The 26,117-nt window shown below is 40.5% G+C and overlaps 1 protein-coding gene across 1 annotated transcript in view; it reads right to left on the bottom strand.

Annotated features, from left to right (window-relative positions):
* Positions 1–3,759: 3,759 nt before the first annotated feature.
* Positions 3,760–26,117, bottom strand: part of mtnr1aa (melatonin receptor 1A a) — a 37,999-nt gene continuing 15,641 nt past the window's right edge. The window contains exon 2 of the mRNA XM_069168002.1: positions 3,760–5,323. Within this exon, the coding sequence (XP_069024103.1) occupies positions 4,455–5,323 (869 nt within the window). The 3' untranslated portion in view covers positions 3,760–4,454. The remainder of the gene's footprint in view (positions 5,324–26,117) is intronic.

The raw sequence follows: 26,117 nt of genomic DNA, 5'->3' as shown, positions 1-26,117 counted from the left end.
AATTATGTATTATTAATACCAATAGTCTTTGACCTTTACAACCTCCAATCGATGTTCCTAGTAATTATGCTACTGCTGATATTGCTCAGCTCAACTACATTTGCTCTTTGTGTTTTTTTCATTGTGCGAAAGTACCTGATACTATCATTGGTATCATCTCTGTCGAGGTTCCAGGCAAGCCAAGAAAATACTAAAATGTGATGAGAAAACACTGCCGAATCATCACAATCACTGTGTTCCTGCAATCATAACACAGGACATACTGCACAAACTCATTATTGTTAATTTACCAATCCACTATGGCAGCTGGAATTTTGTTAATTTACTGGACCATTTGATTAGTGGCAACACAAAATACCATGCAATAGTAATGATGTCGTATTGAGGGTGGTACTATCTGCAGTGCAACATTAAGTTCACAAAAGTACCTGATACCCAAAACAAGGAGATAGATATAGATTAGCCAGAATGGACAGTTGAAATGGGGCATATGTCTCCCACAATCTTCTGATGCCTCTGTTTTGGAAATTTGCAACTTTTAACTCACTAATACCCTTTGATTTCTTTGCTGTGCCTGCTTTTTGTAAATAGCACCAAATTTAGAATACATTTAAACCAGGACACTGAGATTACCACTCAAAGACATTGCAGGAACGACTCCTGAACCAAGCTTTGGTTGACTGACACATAGGCTTGCGGTGTGTTGCTAAAAAATTCAATGATACAAAGCTTTAAAAAATCCAGGATCCCAGTGACACGGTGACGTGTACCTGCTCCTGCAGTATCGAAATGCCACCACAAGAGAAGCACCCAACTCCGTGCTTGACCGCTGGGATGGTGGTCTTCTTCTGATTAAGACCTTGCCCTTCAGACGCTTGACATACCGTTAATACCTTGTTTCAAACCTACTCCTGGACAGGTTATGTTCATGAAAACAGATGAAAACATGTAAAAGCACCAAATACTGACCAATCAATCCTGTTGGAAAGTGGCAAGCAACACGCTCGTGAGAAACCCGTTGTTGATTTCAAAAGTTGTAAACCATCTTCTTGTGACTGCTTAGCTGGATTAAGTTGTTAGGCTTAGTAAAGCCAGAAAACGGAAGGATATCCTGGGTATGTTGAACCTGCTGCGAGTATAGGCCCCATCTATCCAGAATTAGTTTTATTTGTTTATTCAATTCAACATTTTGGTCAAAATTGGACTGTGGAAAGGTTTCTGTGTGTGAAGTGTGCTTGTTCAGGATTCAACAGTTTGATACTTTGGTCTCCTAGAATTTAAAGTATCTTGGGAATATTTTTTTTTGTACCCATTTGCCTTTTTGGTTCAATTAAATTATTTTTTTCTCTTAGCTTTCATGACAGCTTCTTTTATCTCCTTCTGCAAAGGTCAAAGGTCACTGTAAACTCACTAAACATATTTGCGGCCACAACCCAAGAATTCATAAACTGATCATAACAAATGTCTAACAGGATATATTGACGAGCTGATGACATTATATATCCAAATGTTCAGAGGTCGACACCGTGACATCTTAATGTTCTGCTAAACACTTACTCAACACTATAACTCACAGGCGGAAAGGGAGATTGTAGCCATGTTTCACATTTAGTCGGGTACTGAATTGATGACACTAATCACGGGTGTCCACCTTGTAACTGATGATTGTAGAGATATTCAGTGCTCTCTGGTTGAAGGCAAAGCGTCCACGTTTTAGAATTTAATATCTTTTTGCAGCAACATCCATAGTTCAAGCATTGTCTATTTTTATGGCTACAACTTTGTGTTATATCAGAATAACCGAATAAACAGATATTTAGAGCATACGTCTGTTTGTGTTTGTGTGTGTTTTCGGTGAAGTGCACTTTTAAAGATCAGATTATTTCTTATAATATAGGTTGATTTCTCTCTTTGAGCAGTACTTCAGAGCTTCTCTTGTTTTTGTACCTGCCTCTGTGTTGTAAAGACGTGTTCAGTGTATTCATGTTTTGCTGCCAACAACAACAGTTTAGCAGGACTTGAAGAAGCTGAAATGGGCCTTGGTGTGTTTTTACTTTCCGAATGAGATGCTCTGTTGGAGCTTTGGACTTGTGACAGTGAAGGACACTTTCTATTTTCATTTTTTTGGCATTAAATTAGTAATGGAACATAAACCTAAATCAGTGCCATTGGTCATGTAACACCTGACTTCCCACTTCCATTTCTTGTACATCCTGGGCTATAAAAATCGTTGGGCCTAGATTACTTTATAACTCTGTTTGGGAGCGGTGTAAATCCCTGGGATTTTTACATTTGCTCATCCCTAAACCATTCAGTCTTTCCTACCACACACAGCTCTTGGGATTAAACGGATAGAGAAAGGGGGTGGGGAGTCCGCCGGGAGTTGGCTCTTTCAGCTCCTGCTTTGAGGATGATGGTCAGCGGCTGTTATGTAAGCCAAGTGGATTTTAAATGCATAGTTGAGCCATTCTCCTCTGGCACATGATGCCTTTGTCTGTGTTTCACTAACCGTGTTGCCCACGCACACTATGCAACACACACGCAAGCCCTTATGTACAGCAGCCTATACAGGCCCTGTCTCCTACACGCAGTGCAGAATCTTTTGCACTGTGAAGGACACTGGTGCCTACAAACACTTTTTATAAACTCACCTTGACATTGTTTTGGAGACAACATGACAGCTTATGTATTGAGGTGCCACATGTGAGTTTGACAATGCAGAAAAAGTGGCATGTAACCATGTCCTGTCACATTCATTTGTTGCTCGGTACACACTGGCTGCGTGGCGTGTGCGTTACCTCAGACGCACGTCTCAGCTGCGGCTTGTTGCGTATGTGTGGCAGCGGCGATGCTGCCGCTGCAGGTCCTACCATTGAATTAATGAGTTTCTCTCTGATAATGGCCATTAATATAGAAGCTTTGAGGGCCGACAAGTGATGAGTTGTAACCAAAAAGCAGGCAGGTGGTTTATGTTTACCCTCGCTCTGAGGTGAGACACACAGACACACACAAGTATTCACGCCGACGCAGAGGACAGATACAGAGAGAGTGCAGCGAAGAACTCCCCACCCCTCACCTAGTGGAGTACCGTCATGAAATAATAACTTTCTGCTATGATTATACAGTGCAAATGTGATCACAGATCGTTCCCCCTGCATATTGTAGCTGTGAACAGCACGCGGCTCGCGTAAAAAGAAAAAGGTTTCGGGTCTATTTCATAAACAAGGCGACACACGTGCAGAGGGGTCAGACGCAGCTGAGACACAGCGTGGATGCTCTCGTTCATCAACATGGACGCCGAAATGAAATGACGCCATGCAGCAACAGGTAACGAGCACGCAACGCAGCCAGTGTGTACCGGGACTAAGGATGAAATCTCGTTACAGAGCTGTAGCAGAGCTGTCACATTTTGGCAAAATAAATCGAGGACAAGCCAAACAACATTGCTGAAAGGTCCGTGAATTCTTTTGAAACAAACTAATCTGGGCGAAAAGAACAAATCAAATACGCTCAGTTTGCCAGTTTATTAGTGCCGCATTGCTAAAACTGGAATTAAACTGAACCAGTCGAACAATAAAGTTGTTGTTGAAACAATTTAAACGATGTTGGTTCAGCTTTATAGCCTTTTACAACTAATAAGGAATGAAGGCCATGACTTGGAAAACACCCCCCAAGTCACAATAAAAAAGAATTACAGAATGTTTTTATAGCGCTGCATTGGAGAGCAAATTGAACACAAGGGCAAAAGCAAATCCTCCATCAATATCAGATTTTATTTTGCATATGAACAATTCCTGAAATCCATGCATACAGTATAATGAGCTAACAAGGTGGTAGAGAGAGAGAGAGAGAGAGAGAGAGCGAGAGAGAGAGAGAGAAATCTAATGTATGGGACAGTACCGTAGGGTATAATAAGACAGAAGCAATCCACATGGCTTGCACTCATTTAGTGTTACAATGTCACAAATGAGGTTATTTAAATTGGTTAACTTCATTCATAGATTTCTGGTTATATTTTCCAACCGAAATTTGTATCCTTTTTTTTTTGTTTTGTTTTATTGGCCTCATGATTTTTTTTTTTTCAACTTGCTGCAACCTGATATATCTGACTATACTGTATATCTACATGACATTTCTTACAAAATAAATACTTATATTATGCATGATACATTTATATCATCACTGTAAACATGAAAACAGAACAGACATCATATATTTACTGTACTACAGGTACTGCAGAGTCAGCCAAAAAGTGCTTGATAAAAGACAAAGATAATATGCGCCCCTGTTCTTACTGTGATTGTTCAGAGGTCAGATAGCACCGTATGACAGTCTGGACAGTTAAGAGAATAGAAGCTGTTTTTTATTTGGTATTTTTCTCACTTAACTTTTTTTTTCATTTTTTTTTTTTTTCATCAATAACAGCATATCCGTTCATGTCTCTGAGTTGTGTTTCAGACGGAGTCCACCTTGACCTGGTTATTGTTAGTCATGAGCGGTGACGGTTTGCTCTTGACCCTCTCCCCTGCATCGTTGGAGCTGTCCTGGAAGAAGATGCGCGCTGTACACACTGATACTACAATACGCTTGTACTCGCGCCGGAAGTTCTGGTTCAGCACACCATACACAATGGCATTAAGGCAGCTGTTGAAGTAGGCCATGAAGTAGCTGGCTACGAATAACCACTCGGGGATGAGGGGAACCACCACCTCCGGTTTAATTGCGACAGCCAGGCCGATGAAGTTGAGCGGCGCCCAGCAAACGGCGAAGAGCACGAACACCACAAACATTGTGACAAAGTTTCTGACGTCGTGCGGCGTCAGCTTGGGCCGATTATCTGGCTTGACCCGCCTCCTCACCTGTATGACCAATATCCAAATGCGCAGGTAGCAGTAGGTGACAATCATGATGGGTAGAATGAAGTGAAAGAAAACCACTGCGATCGTGTACGCTGAGCTGGCCGACTGCTCAAAAGTGCAGGAATAAACCCGCGGGTCATACTGAAGGGAACCCACAAACAGGTTGGGCACGATGGCCACAACAGTCAGTGCCCAGATCAACAGCACATAGCAGACAGAGTTTTTGTCGCTATACAGTTTATCATATTTGAGGCTGTGGCAGATGTAACAGTATCTGTTGATGGCGATGCCGGTGATGTTGAAGATGGAGCCGATGACGCTGATGCCCATGAGGAAGCCGCTGATCTGGCAGTGGACGTAACCCAGGTTCCAGCCATTGTGGAAGATGGAGGTGAGGACCAGAGGGTAGGGGTAGATTGCTACTACGAGGTCTGCCACTGCCAGGCTCACCACAAAGATGTTCCCTGCAGACAACAAACAAACATCACATGAGTCACTGACAACAGAGGCAGAGCAGCTTGAACAGACAAATATAACAGACAAAGAAGCCGTGAGTCAGACTGGCAAATTCTTCAACCAAAAGCTTTTCAGAATTATCTACGAAGAAACGGACTGGACAACAATTGTACTTTCCTTTTCCCACCTTTCTGGGAGCCATTTGTTTTATCATGGGGAAAGATATGGAGTACAGAACAAATATCATGGCAGAAAAACATCATCGTTGAAAACATATGTGTAATGTCAGCCAGGTGGTGTTTGGAGTGGAGGGTTACAAGCATGGATGAAGGTTCGCTGCTCACTTCTTTGTCCTACTTAAGCCACAAACTCCTAATTTGGGCAGTGAAACGAAATTATAACTGCATCACCTCACAATCAGAGCATAACTGCCGCACTGAACTGGAAGACCAACATCAACGCTGTCTACAAGAAGGGGATGAGTGGACTCTTTTTCTTGAGGAAACTTCGATCCTTCAATGTGTGCAGCAAGATGTTGGAGATGTTCTACCAGTCTGTTGTGGCCAGTGAACTGTACTTCGCTGTGGTCTGCTGGGGGAGCAGCGTTGGAGCCGGTGACACCAACAGACTGAAGGCCGGCTCCATCATCGGCTGCAAACTGGACAGCCTGGAAAAGGTGGTGGAGAGGAGGACGCTGAGGAAACTATTATCCATATTGGATAACCCTGACCTCCCTCTCCACCACCTGCTGCAGGGACAGACTCCTCCAGCTCCGCTGTCACAAGGACAGATACAGGAGATCATTCCTGCCCACTGCAATAAGACTGTACAATAACTCACCTCTGGCAAAATCCATCACACAACAATAACACTGTTGGTTGTCTGTTTTCTTGTTTGTTTACATCTCCGCACTATTGTTTAGTTAGTTTTTATTTTATTTAATTATTCTATTTTATTTTATTTTATTTTATTTATTGTATAGACTGTGCATTTTTATATTTAATATTTTACTGTTGTTTTATTGCTTTCCTGTACCTATAATGCTGCTGTAGCGAAAAAAATTCCACTTGTGGGATTAATAAAGTATCTATCTATCTATCTATCTATCTATCTATCTATCTATCTATCTATCTATCTATCTATCTGAAGAGGCTGATCTAAATCAAGGTTCAAGCCTCTTCATTTCATACTGCACTGACATTAAAAGGAGCAGAAAGGACGGTCCATTTGGATGTCTAAAACCTGTAATATGCTTTGGGAAAATAGTTGGCAGAAATTTAAGCACGCATGATTTGTAAATATGCTAAAACGTGCAAAAAAACAAAAACACCAACAGAATCCTATTGAGACATCCATCTGTTTCTGTTGCTAGTCGGTTACGTAAGACACAAGAAAACAGAGCCTCAAGGCTGGATTTTGGGAATGCATCTGCAAAATGATCTATTGTGTCTGTGTGTGTGCGTTTTTGAATGCATAAACACATTTGGTGGTTTACCCTAATGATTTGGCGTGTGTGAACTTCAACTTGCATTCGACTGTCACCTTTTGATGTTGGTGAATAATGAAAGAAAGCCATTGCTAAATTATGCATGTTTCTAATTGTCAACAAGGACTTCACGATGCGCGTGCCTTGAAAACATGATTTACAGACCAGGCAGTGTAATCAAGGGCACACAAGTGTGTTCTTTGTCCACCAACCGATGGGAAAAATGAGACATGGCTTGCCTTAGAGCAAACAAATTTGCACAAGGAGAGGTGACAGACAGCGATTATCAGACTCTTTCACGTAAAATACATGATGTGCACTTGAACAGAGCAAAGATCCGATTACGCTCCGTGGACATGAGGGGCTCACTTGTGTTTCTAGTTTCCCTTAATTACACACACATCTACATTCTAGTTTTTATTTGTAGCCTGTCTTGATGATCTTGAAGGAGCCCTCCATCTAACCACACAGCATTTTCACAGCTGTCACTTGTATATCAGTGGAATGGAGCGACCTCCGGATTACGAGGGCTAATGACAAGCCCGGATTCAGGTTTGCAGATGTGACAACACCCTGTCACAGATGATGAGATGCATTTACTGCATGTCAGGTGGGAGCTAAGCGCATCGTATATCTCCACAATCACTGCAGTGCGAGAGGCAATTTCATTTTAGCACTGATGTTCAGGCAGTCAAAATCAGACACACTCCCCCAACCTGCAGACAGACCTGTCAGTCTCACCTGAGCATTTGAAGCACACGACTGATCGGCTCCGTGGCCTCTTATCGCCCATGGAACATACCAACCATTCTACCGCCTGGGATCACATGCAGCTATTAATTAAGTTTTGCCCTATTATATCTGTCATTCAGCTGTCCTCTATAGGGAATTAAGTGCACCTGCTGTTGCCACAAGATCCCTGGCTGCAAGAGAGCTTTGCTGTGTGTGTGTGTGTGTGTGTGTGTGTGTGTGTGTGTGTGTGTGTGTGTGTGTGTGTGTGTGTGTGTGTGTGTGTGTTTTAGATAAGAATTAGGTTTAACTAAAACAACAAGTGGATTTAGGTGTATAAGCAAAGTTGCTTAACTGTTTGCGAACACATTCCATTCATTAACTTTAAGAGGTAATAAAATGTCAATATTGTGTTGACAGTTTGTCTTTTTGCCCTCTTGTGGTTGGAAAAAAGGACAAAATAATGAAAAAAAAGTAAATAATTGCTGCTTCAAATATGACAACAATCAGTTCCCAGTTTATTTAAGTGCATATTTGATATTGGTTCTGTTCAACTGTGTTGTATTGATACTTTTTCTAATATTTTGTCTGTCACATGTATATCAATAAGGTAGGCTGAATGATAGTATACAACAAGAATTGTTACAACCACGACAATATATCCATCCATCCATCCATCCATTATCTATACCCGCTTTATCCTGAACAGGGTCACGGGGAGGCTGGAGCCTATCCCAGCTCACTTAGGGCAAAGGCAGGGTCCACCCTGGACAGGTCGCCAGCATATCGCAGGGCCCACAACAATATATCCAAAACTAAAACAATTTCAACATACATAGCTGTTAGGAAAAATAGTAACTCATTGTCAGTGTGTAAATTAAGTTACTGCTATGTGTGTAAAGTTTCATCTAGTCTATGCATTAAACTGTAGTTGAAAGGTCACTACTGCATGCACAAATCACGAATTCCTCTCCTGCAACACATCCCCTCGAAGGAGGAGGAACTGGCTTATCTAGTTTAGCACGCACATAAATTAAAAGCAAACATACCCATATAGTGTGCAAAGAACATTTAATGCCCACACACTCACGTTGCACAACATGTGAAAATGCTTATATATGACTGTAATCACGTGCTGTTATGTAACCCCATATGTACAATAAAAGGTGCAAAGAGGGAAGTCTGATTCGGAGTTGGCTGATGCCAGGTGAAGAGCTTACAACTCTAAGACCCTACACGGACTTCCCTTGCTGCAAGTAAAACTCAGATTTGGTGCCAAGCCTTGTTTTTGTCTGACTGTGGGTTTGATTCTTGTCCTATCAGCGCTATGTTACGGTTCTGAACCCAACAATAGCAAACAGTTAACGCTTAACATTTTTCACATTCATCAGTCACCATTAGCATTCACCCGACTTCACATTTATTTGATGAATGTTAATCCCTTTAACTCCATGTTGGTCTCTACCAAGCAGAAACCAACAGTGGCGTCGCCATGGGTTTGTGAAGCCTAGAGTTCAGCATTTGAACCGTTGCCATCTTGCTTATTCAAAGCCAGTAGTGACCATATTTGGAGGATCTGGGGAGGAGCGAGGGGTGGATCTGACTCGATCCGATTGAGAACCCGAAGACACTACGCCCGCCCACCTATAGCAGAGATTTGACTGCACGACTGGCCTGTCAGTCAAGCAGACACAGCCACAAACATAGTGGAGGTTTTTTTTTTGTGACTAATATCCAATTAATGATGGAATTATTTTCAGAAAACTAATGAGAAGGATTACCTTTCGAGAATGACACCATTATGACTTGTGTAAAATCTACTGACTGTATGACATGAAAGAAGTTGAATGGAAGTCTATGGGTTAGCTTCACTTGATAGGCCTGGAAGCTAAATCCACTTTTGTATACGTGTATGGTCTCCACCAATTCCTCAGCGACATATTTGTCTCTTTAGCAGCTAAATGCTCCAGTATGCAGATGACTTTGCCGGTCTACCTTTTACTGCTGGACCGGTTGTGTACCAGTAGTGTTTTTGTACCGCCTGCCTGTTGTTACTGAAAACAAGGTTGACGAGAGTCATGAGACTCAAAACAGTAAAGTGGTAGTCTGTAGAACCAAAACGAATAGCAAAAAGAAGCTAAATTAGAGTCAGATGATAATACTAATGCAGGTTTGCCTGAGTGAGCCCTTTAACTAAATAATCGCCTGATGATCAGCTGTTTGTCCACAAACAGAAACACAAAATTCATAAAGGTGCTTCTTTGTGTTTGTCTGTGCACTCTCTAACGTGTGTGTGTGTGTGTGTGTGTGTGTGTGCGTGTGCGTGTGTGCGTGTGCGTGTGTGCGTGTGTGTGTGTGTGTGTGTGTGTGTGTGTGTGTGTGCGTGAAGCTCCATGCGTACTGCCAAATTAAAAAATGTTTCCAGGTTTGTTGAAGGTGTCGAGACAACGTGCAAACAGTCGACTTTAAGATGCTCCCCCTCCCTTCCCCAGCTATTCTTTCCTGTAACAACCCTGTTACAGGATTTTAAACTCAAGTCACTCAGTATTAACAGCCTTGACCTTGACAAGGTGAAATGCCTATAGGCAGCTGGCTCTTTTGGCTGTTGGACTCTCTCACTCACTGTCTCCGTCACTGTGACTAGTCCTGTGATTGACGCATCATTCTGAGTTTTCATTTGGCTTGAGGAGAGATACGGCTGGGTACTGTGTCCTTTTTTCCTTTTCTGCAATCCCACACTTTCAACCAATTTCTGGTAGGATATAGGTACAAGTGAAGCCCGTCAGAGCATTTTTGCCACTGTAGCTCGCAATGAATTTTGACATAGTCTGGTAAGTCAAAAAATATACACAGTTCATTTAATGTCAGCTTTCCTTTTTCTACATTTTATGGTGTTGCAGCATCATCTCAAAATGGAGTATGGTGACACCCCCCCAGTCCACACACACACACACACACAATAACCACACGAAAAAAAAGGTGGTTTTAGGACTGTTTCTCAGACTGCAATGAAATATGGGCATCACATTCAAATTACTTTTCAACATTCAAAGCCAATGATAATTTTGGCAGTAATGACACCTTCAGCCTGGAAAATTTGAAGTCAAGATTTTCTCCCAGTTTTCAGAGCTTAGTTCAGTTCAGTCAAGCTGAACATGAAGCATCTGTGAGCAGCTACACTGAGGTCTTTCAACAGATTTTCCAAAGGGATTTAAGACCTGTTTTTTACGAGGTCATACAAGGGTGGTCACTTTCTTGTCCTGAAGCCATTGCAGTGATATGAAAGGGTTGTGATTTGATATGGAGTTTAGCCTCGGTGCAGTCGGGGAGACTATTTTATTCTTATCTCGTGTTTGTAATTGTTCATTGACAACTTTCTTCTTCCTAATCATATAAAGTCTGCCTCTTAGCTAATCTCCATTCACAAATTTCACCTCCCCTTTCAAATCAAATCATCCTTCCAAGTTCACATTATCCAATTCAATAAGCTTAAAACGTCCCACTAATTATCTGCATGTATTAATCAGCATGTATATTGTTTACTCCAATCAGCTCTTCCGGCACTATGCTGTCTTCCGTCTCACAAAGGCGACCTCTCCATCAGACACCAACATAAACACTGGCCATGCTAGAAGGCTGACCAATTATACGGTTATTCTCTATAATTGGGCATTAGTCCTGAATTAAATCAAAGCCAAAAACTGATCTACATTTAATTAGTGGCACTTTGAATCCATAAACATCGTCTCTCCTGGCTCAACTGGCGGCCTATCCCTCCTGTGGGAACACAAACCATCACTATAACGTAAGGCTTTACATTTGGCTGCATTTAATCTTCCTACAACTTCACATGTCCCTCTCATTGAAAAACAGCACCCACAGCATGAGACTGACACCTTCATGCATTACAGAGGTGATGTATTAGACTAGTGGTGAGCTGTCTGTTTCCTCCACACTGTTACAACTTTCATTGTACCAGTTTTTCCAGCACTGATCTGACAAGTTGCCCACCGAGTGCACAGCTGACTGTCAAAATGTGCTACCTCAGCAAACTCTGTCAGTGGTGCTTGGATTCTTAGTCATCCTTCTGAGGGAGGCCCTTATTGCTATGAAATATAGAATGACCAGTATGCCTACCTCTCAAAAATTAAAATGAGCACCGTAATTCTCTGTACTACTATGTAGATATTATCAGTAATTGCAAAGCAGTAAAGCAAGGCTATGTAGTTTTTGTTTAGCAATGGGAATAGCGCCCTCTTTGGTCACAAGTAGTAATTACAGGATTGTGGTACATTACATTTTGCTTGGCTCAAAGGTCTTGCAGTGAACAGAACTTAAACAAAACCTGTCAATAGCTCATGCAACAAGCACAAAACCATCTAATCAATACAAATGAATCAATACGTTTCGAGGCAGCTCCTGTAGCACACGAATGCACTGAAGCACAGTGATGTGCACAGAGCAGGGGAAGCTATAACATCTGTGAATAAGTATTCCAAGTAACATTGCTTGATGAACATCAGCACCTGAGTTAATTGCATATTTTTGAGGGCACTGATCTGCGCACATTTGTAATTTGAACATGAACCTGTATTGGAGCAAGAGCTCACATTAAATATTGAGTCAATTTCTTGGGGAACAGAAAGAAGTCGCAGGGAGAAACATCTGGCGCATAGGGGAGATGGGGAGAAATGACTATGAAAACATGAGTGCTATCATGCCACAGTTATAATGAATGATACTTTGGATAATAACTTGCAAAGGCCCTGGCAGGATTAAATTTCAATGTACGCACGCAATTTGCCCTCCAGCTATGGAATTTCTTTTTTTTTATCATGGCAAGTTACTCTGTTGAGTGTTCTATGCTGTTATAGTATCTCTTAATAATCTATTCCCAAGTAGTTGCATCTTGGGTATGTGCAACCTAAATCCTGCAGCATCACATTTGCTTTTTGCATTCAGCATGAACTAATTGTGTGACATGTAAGTCTATATATTTCAAATTCCCACCTTGTACATTTATGGCTTTCAGTCACAGCTTATTTCATGCAGTATATCAGAATTTGTCTTTATTGAAATGTTCCAAAACTACATGTTTAATCAAATTAAATATAATTTCTACCAATCGCCAACATCCATTTAACTTAGTTGCTTTATTTTTAAAAGTTACAAAGGAAGACTGAATGCTGGGAAATCAGAGAGAAGAAGCTCAAGAAAAATATATGCACCAGGAGCCAATCACAGATATGTTACTCTGCAGCAGATATGTCTCCTAAGCGAGCGAGTGAAATAAGAAGAGACGGATCTTTTGCTCAAAGTTGCTGACACGACACCCCCATAAAACTCTGATCAGCCTATTTGTATCACGTTAGTGAGAGGATGCAACTAAAAAAAGGGACAGGATCTGCTATTGTCACAATTTGATTTTCAAAATTAGAAGAGCTAGTTATTGAATTTCAACCTTGATTTTCTTTAAATGTTTGTGGCACATCTGCCGCTTGTATATTGTGAGTTAGGTTGAAGGACTTCTTGGAAAAACATTTTTAATACAACAAAATTAGCATTTCTGAGTGAAAACATTGAATAGTAATTATTACAAGCCTAATACAGTAGAATTTAGAATTCTGAAGCTCCATTTAAAATATAATGTGTATGAGCTGAAGGTCAGCAGGTTGAGCCAGTCTGAATACGTTAGCCTTGACACTCTGGCCCTCATGTCCCAAAGTGCACTATTGAACTATAGGCATTTCATTACTCATGATCAAATGTCAAGTCTAACTGCATGCTTTGTCAGAGGAACTTACTGAGGCCAGAGTTGAATATGCAGCAAAAGCATGGAAAGGCCCTTTAGTGTGCCGCCCCTGGCAGAAGATACGGCAGAACGTTCATTTTAACGTATGTTAATGTCTGAAAAACTACCCCGGGAATATAAATACATTTCAATATGTCAAGAATATGTAAATTCTTAAATATAATGGCACTACAAGTGAAGTCAAATGCATATCTCACACTATGAATTTCAATTATAAATGGCTCTGTTTTTGTGGCAGTGTAATGAAAGCTGCACTATAAGACAGAGATTCCCCATTCTTGCAGTAAAGCAGCACAAAGGGTTGGCAGTTCCATTGCACATGAAGGCAGCACACGGTCACATATTTATATTTTGCTGAAAAATGGATCAAAGTGCAACCTCACTTAGTTTTTAATATGGTGCACATCCCAGTAGATGCAACCTAATGCTTAGGTGAAATACACAGCAATTACAAAACAGTGTTGAAAAGTGTACTAAACCCTTTTCATTGCATCCTTTGACCAAAGAACGCCTTTAGAGCCACAACAAAAGTATCATCATAAGTATCATATACCAGCTTAATTGTTACACTACAATTACATCTTGCCTCTTTGAGACATCTAAGAACAAAAATGTTTTCCACTTGTGCCTGTCCAACCTTATAAATGACACAATGGTTAAAATGATATGAGATCATGAATGTGACCAACTGAGAGGATATTAATCATACCCATCAGACCTTTATTGCAACATGTTCCCCATTGGGACACACCTTTTTTGAACAAAAATGAAGATGCACTCAGACGTTCACTGACCCTGGCACCATGTTCCAGTACTTTGTTTCAGTCTGCTCCATTAAAACACAGAAAGTGTTACCTTTTTGCCCCCTTACTTTTTTTTCAGGAACACATCCCCCTTGTGATTTTGCTTCCATCATTACTGAGCTGCTGCGTGCTCATACATGATTCAGTGATCAGTAGCGTGCCAACAAATATGAAAGTCCCTGAATAAGATGTTTTGTGTGCGTTTTTTCGTGTGTTTCTGTGACTGTGTTTCGCTAGGTCTTGTGGAAGCCACTCTAAATATCTCGTATCTACCACTATGACAGGGGGAAAAAAAGAAAAGGATTATCATGGCACTCTATCCTGGCTGAGGTAGAGTGGCAGCTCCCGGGTGTGCGCGCAGAAATGTGAAAACAAAACAACAACCGTGATGTTGAACTGCATTAATAAAATAACTAAAAGAGGAATAGACAAATAGAGAAAGAGGGAGAGAGGGAGCAGAGAAAGATGGAGGTAGCCCTATAAAGAAGCAGAGCGATTATGTCCCTGGGTCACTATTGGATTTGTGGATATTGTGTTTATGAATGAAGCTGGTGACAGGCGTGGATGATGAGACTCGGCAGGTTTAATCTCCTCACTTCTCTCGCTGAAGCTATTTCAAGAGTCTAGGACGCGTACAAAAACACACAACATACAGTACATTGATAATAAAACAGGCAAAATCTGTCAATAGCATCCTATCTTACGGTATAGAGAATTTGTTTTCATCTGCTGTGCAGATAGCCCCAAAAAAAGAAGCTATTTTGAAATGGGTTTATGTAGAAGTGGTTTATTCCTAGCCTGGTGTGGCAAAAGAAAGAAGGGATTTACTAAGTGACCTCAAGTGCCCTCTCTGTGAGAGGAGTGCCAACCAGAAACAGCAGAGTGGAAAAGCAGCATTAGGCACCGCCAACTTGATTTCTGTTTGCATCCAGCACAGGGGCTTTTTTTTAATAAAAGCAGTTGGCCCCAAGTAGCCTGAAGATTGGTTAAATGTCAGAATAAAGTGTTAATCACTATAGTTAACACACAAACACTGCAGAATAAACAAAAAATAAATAAATCTCCTTCATGACCATGGCATCACAGAGTTTTTTTTTTCTGTTGGTAGACTGTGTTCTAATTCAAGATTATTTTCTGACACATGACGTGTTTAGCACTGTATGCTTCTGGGAAATTATCTCATCAGACTGAGAGTTTTCCCATTCAGTAGGAGATTCCTATGAGATTCTCACAAGTGAGTACACAATGTCCTCTGTCAGGCAAAGTTTCAAACAGAGGAGCTTTTTCTATCTTTAATAAGAGGAATTTTGCAGCTGCACAACATTTCAGATCTCAAGTATTTTATCTGTTTAAGACAGGATCAATCAGCTTCTCTTTCCCCTGACACTATTAGGATGTCCTGTGGGGGTTTAGCACTGGAATGCAACTTGAGTGAGACCTTCTTAAAACCCCAAAATCCTAACTAAGCAGTCTCAATCTCAAATTGCTGGGCCTCTTTCTTCCAGCAACCACTGCAATTTTGAGGATCATGTGTTGTGAAAATACCTGTCCGCCACACTTACTCTCTCTGTTCAGGGAGCAGAGATGACAAAACACCACGGGTGGTGTCACACTGGATGTCAGCCAGGCCCCCACAGCTGGTGGCCTGACACAGCCTGACAGGTCCAGTCACGTCTTCCAGATAAAGCCCCCTAGACAAGTTGTCCAATGTCATGTTGTCAATCTGATTACACAGTCTTCATGTGTCATGAACGAGTGGCAAAACAGGACAGGAAAAATTAACCTGTTTGCCAAACCAGGCATGAAAATTAAGTCTACTTGCGACTATATCTGTGTTAAACTCCCGACTGTCATCATTAGTCATAGATGGACTGGCATTTATCCTTCCATCACGCTGATTTTGACGAACATCAGGTCATTTTGTGCAGAATACTGTACTTCAGATCCCCCGGGGAGCATTGGGTTGAGTGGACCATGTGGTCACAGCTCTTCTAGCTGCTGGTGCTGCTAAAAATTTACAGTACTCCAGCTGCTCCCCAGTGAGCCAAATTCTGTGGTTCAGCTTAGCGTTCATATTTGTATGAGTTGTGTGCACAGCAGCATAATTTGTAATCATTTTACCGTCTACGTTTGTAAACAGAAAACATGAAGTACGGGACAAGACGAGCAGGAACCCCCCTGTGAAGCTAAGTGCTGTGTGAATAAAGCCTCCACTCTCATCAAACTGGCATTACTGTGGCAGGTACAAGTTATTTTTCATATGCTTGTATCCAGAATGACTTTGTGGGTCAGACATGTGTCTTCTCAGTTCAGGTTTCTCAGTTATATGATACTTGCTGTCTTTAGTGCTCACAGAGACTGTGATGTATCGTATATTTAAATCTTAAAGCAGGCTCTCTTATCACACCATTCACTTGCACTCTCTGTTTAATCAGTCTCTCTTGCCACTCTCTATGAAGCTACAGACATTGGCAAATAAAAAAATGTAAAAAAGAAGTCTACATGTATAAATGTGTGGTAACTGTGACACTGTTGTAAACAACTATTGTGGACTCACTTAAATGTACTTAAGTCCACAAAACAACATTACATTTTAAATTTGGGTGACAGTAACATTAAAGGGGGGTTTCTTTGTGTCGTCCACCAAACATGTTAAAGGTTGTTTTTTTAAAATTTTAATATAATTTGAGAATTACCGTTGTTTAGCAGCAGTGCCATGTTTGTCTGATAATTGGCCCTTAGATCACAATTAAAATGACCAAATGTTTCACTATGGATTTCAAGAAGCTAGTTTCTTAAATACTAAGTTATACCTTTGGCTAGGCTCAACAGTTAAAATTTGTTTTGTTACTGCACTGAAAAAAAAAAAAGTGCAATCTTTAAACTCTGATTGAATTTTGATTAAAAAAAATTCTGACAGACCCTATACCAAATAAAATGGTTTCAGCTTCTCACAGTTTATTTTTGTTTTTCTTAGTCTTCTATGACATTAAACTGAAAATCTGTTTTGGATTGATAGCCAAAACATATGAAGACCTCACCAGTTGCTTTGGGTACTTGTGTCAGGCAATTTTTTTTTTTTTTTTTTTTTAAACCAACCAATTTCATCACGATAACTTACAGCCTTCATACAGATACTTACTTACTTACAGATAAACATGTTGTTACCATAAGTACAACACTCGTGTTTACAGCTGCCCTTTTTAATTCAAATTTCAAGCAACAAAATAATACAACCAAGCAGGCGATTGTTTTAGACAGATGATGATGGCACCAAATCATCTAAGATGAAGATGCATTTTGGATTCAACAAATATCGCTGAAAATGCTAGGATGGTTTCTTCTTAAATTGCAGTTGCCTTCAACCACAAAGAGCCCCATTTCCAAAACAACTAAATTGCAACCAAAATGAAAAACATTATTGTTGCCTAACCATCCTATACGCACACACACACCAAAATGCACACAACACTACAATCATCAAAATAAAGGCTCGAAGTTCTGCATGAACTTGTTTCCTGTGTAAAAAATACATTCACACGCCCAATGAACACACATCATAGCATGTGAATAAAATGCAGACAAATTATCTGGTGAAAAACTGATTTTTTTTTTTCAAACTGTTCTTGCCCCACCATTCACAGAAAAAGGTTCCTTTTAATCCTCTTCCATCATGACTCAGTATTCCACAGGTGATTCCAGTCTGGTAAAGTCGCTGTCTGAAAGGCAGACCAGTGCAGAACGTGGCAGGGGGCTGATAGGTTGACCCAGATAGAGTGAGACAGACTTAAAGTTCAACCAGGACACACGGGATAAGTTTGACTGCAGCGTAATGGTGACCACTGCTTCTCTGTATCTCTTCCAAACACTCACCCACACCCAAAACCCCAAAACCAGTCATTGTCCTCCCCCTGTCTCTGTTTAAAAAAAAAAAAAAAAAAAAAAAATTAAATCAATCGCGGTGCTCCTGCTGTTTGATCTACGGTTCAAACAGACACATACTTTTCAAATTTGCAGTGTTGATTATTTGCCAGGTGGCACGCTTCCTGTTTTCCTAATGTATGCTTCAACAGATTTAATCTGCAACTGCTGGAAACAGAAACAAAATGCAATTGGTATCTTCGTTTCCACATATTCATTTTCTGACAATAAGGTGAGGACTCGTGAGAAGGACAACAAAAGTCATGTCAGTTATTCAGGTGTGTACACGTCCAGCTCTGCAGACAGAAGGCTAAAGTATAGATGAACGGAGGTACGGTCTGCAGATGGTGACATGGAGGGTGTTGTAAAATTGTATTACGCCCCCTGGTTGTGTTAAAACTCGAGCAGGTTAGAGGATGGTGACAAAGTGCCTCAAGGCTTTCAGCTATTACATACAGACACGTTTGACAGCTGAGATGATTAATTGAAGTCTAACATCGTCATGGTACAGTGTACTGTGTTGTGCCCATGGGACCTGACATCTGATGCTCAGATCGCTCTCGATGTGGTTTGGGTGAGGGAACAATAAACAATGTAAGGGAGGTGGTAGCGTGCTGCTGCACATGCACAGGTATACTGCTGTATGAGCAGGTGGGTATACACCATAAGCAAAGTGACAGATATGTATCTTCTTGCAGGGTGACGCTGCAGTCAATCATGTTACAATCTCTAATGCAATCTGTGGTGTTCGCCCTGCACAGAGACCTTTTTTTTCCCCTGACCTTAGCCTTTCAGGCATCATAAGTGCTCAGGCAAAAACTGCAGATAGGTCTGATGAGAAATGCTATTCCATAATCTGCAAGGCATAAACAAATGTGTTTGACGCAAAGTAAACTTTGTCAACAAGAAAACAGCATCTGCCAGCGCTTAGATCGACGATCCCTACAAGCTACGGGTGACGAACCTCCCGAGGGAAATGATGAAACAGAAATAATGTTTGAAAACAACACTGGATCAGCTGAGGTGAGAGTGTGTGCTGCAAAGAGGTGGAGGAAGTATATCTAGATTCAGAAAGCAGCAACACTGCAATTTAAAGATATTGCATTGTAAGTAAAAGCTGTGCATTGAAAATGTCAATAAAATGTCCCTAAAGTGTGTCTTAATTCTGTCCAAGAACACCACGCCACTTGATTTATCAACGAAAGGTGGCAGCAAAAAAATATTTGTTCATCAGCATTTTTATACAACAATATTAAAGAGTTACTAAATATAAATACTTGACTGAGAAAACTGGACAGATGGTAATTATATCCTGCCTGTATATACTGTATATACTGTGCATTTTATATTTTTTAATATTTTTTACTGCTATTTTACTGCTATTTTATTGCTTTTCTATTATTCTATTATTATCTTATTGCTTCTGTATGCTGCTGTAGCGAAAAAATTTCCCCTCAGGGATTGATAAAGTAACTACCTAACCTAACCTACCTAACCATTATGTTGTACACAGATGAGCAGAGCTAGTAACAGTGATGATAATAATAACATTGTGTTACCGTAAATAAATTGAACAGAAAACATGTTGACTGTGTTAGCCTGGCTCCGCCCACCTCTTGCCCCCTGCTCCAGTCTTTACTGATTATCGTCAGGAACTCTGTTCACGTTACGGTTTGGACAGCCACTCTGAAGGATGGACCAATCAGCGACCAGTGGGAGTGGTTAAGAGTGATGACTTTGAAGTCAAGCCTTCATTGTTAAATGGATTCTTTTTGTCTTTTACTCATTTATTGTTATTTGATGAAACGGTTTGCTGTGTTTAGGTTGTGAAAAAAAACATTTATCCCCAAAAGTATTTCATAACTATTTCACATACAGCGTGTTAGCATGAGGAAGAACACTTTTCTTGTCCTATTTGACAGGCCACGGTACAGAAAGTTGATGAAGGGATGTGATTCACCACCGGTAGTCTGTACGGGGTGTTTTATTTTGAAAACTGACCAGATGTGCCATGCTTTTCTGAGAGGTCTGACTTCCTGCCTGGCTCCTCTGTTTGTGCATATTGATGCGATCTCTGTCCCGCTTCCGTCAAAAATACACTCAACGCATAGTTTTAGTGATGTGGAGCACCAAGCCACTTCAGGGGCGCTCTGTGGTGTTACGCTCAACTCGCTCAGGGCATAACAAAGAAGGAAGATCCACACAGTGACAACTTTATCAAGCTGACCATTCATGAAGTATAACTCAAACGATCCAGTGAGTGGTAATTTAGAACCGCCTGAGCCATAACCAAAGAAAATGAAGTAAGGGTTCAGGTTGGGTGCCTGAAAGACACCAGCTTTCAAGGTGAGAGAGAGAGACATATTGGGAGGAAACCAGCTTTAATAGACTTCTCTCCAGGCGAAAACAATCCCTCAATGAGGTAGGAGGAGCCAAAGATTAAAACCTGGAGAGGGAAGCCGAAGCAGGCCAAACAAGCCCTACATGACATGGCCCAGAGCCGTTGAAGCAGTGTGTCTAGTGGACAATCAAGGCATTTGAGTAGCATTGCAATGAACCGCTCTGGTGGCTGTGTCAGAGCCTGAATGCAACGCACACGTGTCCAATGCAAAATAGCCTTCAGGATTCAATAACGTGAATCGATCCACAATTACCAGATCCACATACTCACACTATGAATTTGGGTCATGTAACACCATGCTAGACTATGGCAGTCTTAAGGTCAGAAACACCAGAAAATAGTACAGTAAAATTGATTCACATGTCCTCAGGAAAAGCCCCTGCTAGAATCTTAATATTGAAGGACTACTCGGTGTACTGCTGCAGCTAGTGGGGAAACAAGCTAGTGCTGGACAGTCACAATTGCTCACCACCGGCATCAAGACACAACACGGCAACACAAAATTAGATGAAACCTTATCCAATTTTATTCAAGTAAAATAGACTAAACGACTTTTTTTTTTTTTTTTTTTACCTTAAATTGTATTTTTTTGTCAAACGATTATGTGTAAAAAAAAAAAAAACTCGCTGGAGGTAAAACATATACTCGTAATTCATCTACTCACTCCCACACATGCCCACATACACACGGCAACCAATTACAGGGTGGTTTGGATTTCCCATTTGCAATTACCAAGCAGCTTGATCCTGTCAGAAGATTGGATTGATCCCGTTTATGTCATTTAGGTCCCTGGGAAGCAAGTATTTAATGAGGAGTTACTGCCACTCATTATGAAATGAGCACACTCATCATGCTTCAAGGTTATTGAGGTTATTGTACAATAAAGCACATGGCTTCAGTCGAATACAAAACGCTTCTGTTTTAACATTTTGAGAACATTAATTGCTGTACGGTAATTATAATTATGAACATAATTCACACATACGTTCTTTACATTTTAAACCTGAATTTACCATAAACTGCAAGCAAGAATATAAATGATGCAAATTATGTTAAATGTGAAAGTGTGCTATAAATGGTCCCTGTAGGGAGAAAGGACCTTTTTTGTTGTTGTTCTTAAAGCCACTACAAATGAAGAACCATTTCGGTTAATGTGAAAGGAAATAAACATGAAGCAATAAAGAGAAGGGTCATTACACTTAAATTAGAAAGAGACAGGAAATGAGCCTGCGCTGATATTGTAGGCCACATGTTTATATAGCTTATCTACACAAGGCCACCTTCCTGACATCCACCACCTTTATTGATCACTGTTATCTGAACTTCACATCTAACTAAACATGGAAACGCTGTTGCATACAGAGGTGGGAAGTATGACCTTCAGTCAATTACATTATATTACATCATTATCTTTATTTTGTACTGAATATTGAAATGATATCCAACTTAACACTATATATTGTGTAACCTGTGTGATCTAAATACAATACAGTTTGAGACTGGAATAGTAAATATTTATGCCTGGAGTTGAAGTTATTTCCAGTTGACTATTAATATACTTGGCAGTGGTTGTGCAGGCAGTTTCATACATGGTGGAAGTTAAAAGCTTATCATGCAGCACAGCTGATGCCAAGTATGTATCTGTGTGTGTGTGCGTGCGTGTGTGTGTGTGTGTATGTGTGTGTGTGTGTGTGTGTGTGTGTGTGTGTGTGTGTGTGTGTGTGCGTGCATGCGTGCGCACGCTGCTTGCTCTACTTTCTCACAACAGCTGCTGTACAACTTCAGGATCTCGTTTCTGGTAAAACATTTGCAGTTTGGTATTAAAAATCATGAATCCACCGTTTTCACCAGTACCTCAAGGGCATCTGTTTCCGCAGCTCGGATGACACGCCGTCTCTACGTACAACATCCGATGTGTGTGTGTTGACCTTCCACTGTGGCTTCACTGATCAATATGAGGGAAAGAGGTTGCTTGCAGTTACAAATCAGTGCAATTATTGAGTGCTGCCGTTACATCTAAGCGTCTCTTAGCTAACCGTTTTGTTTTTTGTCAGCCTGTGATTGCACTGTTTTGGTTGTCTTGCTGTAAAACAATTAAAAGTTAGCTAATGAATATATTTTTGAAATTGAACTTTAATGCATTTGATTTAGACCTTTGGTCCTGACTCTGTCATTCTCTGCATCTTTCCTGAGAGTTTCTCAGCATGCAAATGTTCATTTCATAAGAAGGAAACGTATGCTGACAAGTTTCTCGTGCCCCATCAGTCACAGTGCCTTTTGTCAGCAGCTGTCCAGAACTGGTTATCATCAGTAAGTTATGCTAATGTTTGAAGTGAAATGCAAGTGAAAATCCATTGTTCATATCTCTATTGTTGTGCTGCTGATCACAATAACATGCGAGGAACAAGACTGTTAGGTGATGAATTGGTAATGTGATGAGTTATGTAACTGTCCTAAGGCTAAAAATCTTTTGTATATTTTGATATATGAGCACTGTTCCAATGGAAAATTTAGGTCAGAGCAGAGCTTTAGCATCTGTTGAGCTTTATCATATATGATTAGTTTGTGCAGCAGTTATTTCCATCATCCTATCTGACCCCAATTGACCTGAAAGAGCTCAATGTAATCTCCTCTTACCATGCATTTTTTTGAATGTCATCTTTTAACCTTGTTTTCAGACTTGTATACCATAAATGTAAGGTCTTTCAAAAGATAAGCCATGTTTTATTGCTGTGGTTAAAGGCTTATCTTGCCATTTTTTTTTCCAAATGCCACTTGGATGCAGTATCTAATTTAATGTTTACTGAATGTAAGAGGTCTGATTTAGAGTCGCATACAGAGCAGCCAGAACGTCATATCCTCAGTAATCCCTATATTAAAAAGCTACAATCTTTTTTTGCATCACTAGTATTTCCCACATTCATGTGACTCTCAACCTCTCTGTCTGTGCAGCCATTCCCATCATATTTATGACGATAAGATCAAAAGTTCACTTAAACATAGTGTGCGTGCGTGCGTGTGTGTGTGTGTGTGTGTGTGTGTGTGTACAGTTAAACAAGCATATGCACACAGAAACTGTATTCTGTGTGAGGAAAGAAACCTCATGGACCAATAGTAAATACACTAAAAAAAAAATATATATATATATATATAAGCATCATGTGTAAACACACAGAGCAGCTGGGAGACAAACATCAATCACCCACCCACGCTTGTCATATAAACCCCTCTCTCTTCCAGTTTGTGTGGCTCACATACACACAAATATTCTGCAACAATGACATCAACAAGCGTGGTGGTACAGAGAAGAGCCAAAACACAACTAGTGCTGTCAGGAGACATCAGGCCTTGTAAAATATTTGTTCAGATTCCATTTGTGTTCAGGCATGGAACAAATGGACCCTGAGGCATCTGAGGTTTTTTTGTGTGTTTGTTTGTACTGGGGGGGTTAAAGCTAAAGGATTTGAGGAAATAAATAAGCAAACCTAAATCAGCACAATTAGCCCTAACCACAACAAAAAATATTTTCATCATAAAATAATCTCCAATAAAGTAAACAATTGTTAGGCTATGCAATATTAGAAAATAGTGACAACTATCCCTCAGACGTTCCCAGAGCCTAAAGTGATGTCTTATTCGACCACCAGTTAAAAAACGCAGAAGTAATTTGCAATTATATAAAACACAGACATGCAGCAAATCCTCACATCTGAGAAGCTAGAATTACACAGCGTTTATCAATTTTGCTTGATGAACAACTTTAAAGCTGCACTCATCAATATGCTTACATTAACAATGGATCAACTGACTATGTGTGATGTGAAAGGGTTCGATTATGACAGAGAATTATCCCATGGCTGCAGTTCCCCTCAGGACTTCAGTGGGTTATAGCATATCATATATACAGTTTTGGTTCACTCTCGCTACACTCATCAAACCTGTTTCCAACCACAGCAGGCAGCTGTTTACACTTCCTGACAAATACTGCATACGTGGTAGCAAAATTAGTGATTAGTTAACATAAAAAAACGTGGGGGGTGGCATTTGTAAAAATTTGCTCTGGAGTGGAAGTCCAACAAAGAGCTAAAAGTACAGCAAAAATAGGTGGTACAACATCTTGTAACATTTGCTAAAATATCGTGCAAAATATTTTGTATCATGTAGAAAATCCATTCACAAAAATTACACATTTTCTGTTGATTGACTAATTGTTTCTGTAGTACTACACAACATTTCAGCCTTTTAGAAGTCAACACACACATTCATGAATGAGTGAGTAGAGACATATATGCACAGACAAGCATTTACAAGTGCCCGAGGTTATTCATAAGTCCCTGAGCACTGCAGAGGGGTGTCCTACGAGGTATGTTGAGACTAAAGTCAGCATTGTCAGTATTACAAAGGTGGCTGTCTTTTAAACTGGCTAGATCCCCATAGTAACTTATGCTGCAAACTTAATCTGGTCCGGAGCAGGCTATGTTGGCGATACTGAATCAAAACGTAAGAAAGTACCGCCTTATTAAACCCACCGCTAATTAAACACAAAGAGTTAAAATATCACATTTGGCAATATGCATTTTAAAGGCGCGGTCGTTCAAGTGTAACTCACCTGCAAGAGAGCTTCAAGAGTAGGTAGTTAAAAGCGAATGTAGTAAATGGATGTGTTTTGAGCTTTCTTTTAAAAGTATGAACTGAGCTCGCCTCCTGGATATCAGATAGTTTGTTCCACAGCTTTGGAGCAGAAGTGACAAAAGCTGAATCCCCAATTTTCTTTCGGCTGTTGCTGGGAACCTCCAATAAACCAGCAGCAGATGATCTCTTGTGTTCTTGAAGGCTCGTAGTTAACCAGACAGTTAGCGATGTAACTCAATGCAATCCTGTTTTGTTACGGGCAGCCAGTGCAGAGCAGCTAGAATTGGACTGATATGCTCTCTCCTCTTGCTTCTGGTTAATACTCGAGCTGCAGTGTTTTGGATGAGCTGAAGTCTTTCTAGAAAAAGAAGGCATGAATCAACTTTTCGGCATCTGTCTGATTTATAAACGGCCACACCTTGGCTATGTTTCTAAGGTGGAAAATATAGGTTTCCGTCACCTTGTTAATGTGGGCCTTGAAACTTAGACCTGAGTCTAAGATTACACCAAGACTTGTTGCTCCCTAGAACCTTACCCTAACCTTAACCATCACAACTAAATACCTAACCTTAACCCTAACCCTAAATCCAATACTTAACCCTCAAAAAGAAGACTCTACCTTTGGGGACCTTAATCTTTGTCCCCACAGAGATGCATGTCTCCATTAGTTGGTGAACATTCAGGCGCAAGTCCCCACCGGAATATAAAAACAAGCCCATATACACATACACACCCTGAACCTGGTCTGACAGGTGGAGATCTGAACAGAAAATCAATCTATATTTATGTGAAATAGAAAATATTTGTAATGCCGAGATGCCGTGGAGCACATTGAGTGGTGTATAGTTTTCTAATCCTCCTGGTTTGTATGATTGTCGATCTTTCTAAAGCTGTCTAAAATTACAGCTGGGTAGTAATTTGGACTCTTGACAGGATGATTTAGCTTATGTGGAATTAATGAACACAGATGATGAATGAATGAGCAATCACTCATTTTGGATCTGATGATATTGTATTT

The sequence above is a fragment of the Embiotoca jacksoni genome, unplaced genomic scaffold (genome assembly GCF_022577435.1).
Source record: "Embiotoca jacksoni isolate LCO1_2020_lvr unplaced genomic scaffold, fEmbJac1.0.p SCAF_4, whole genome shotgun sequence".
In the NCBI taxonomy this organism is placed as follows: domain Eukaryota; kingdom Metazoa; phylum Chordata; class Actinopteri; family Embiotocidae; genus Embiotoca; species Embiotoca jacksoni.
This window is presented reverse-complemented; position numbering and strand designations above follow the sequence as displayed.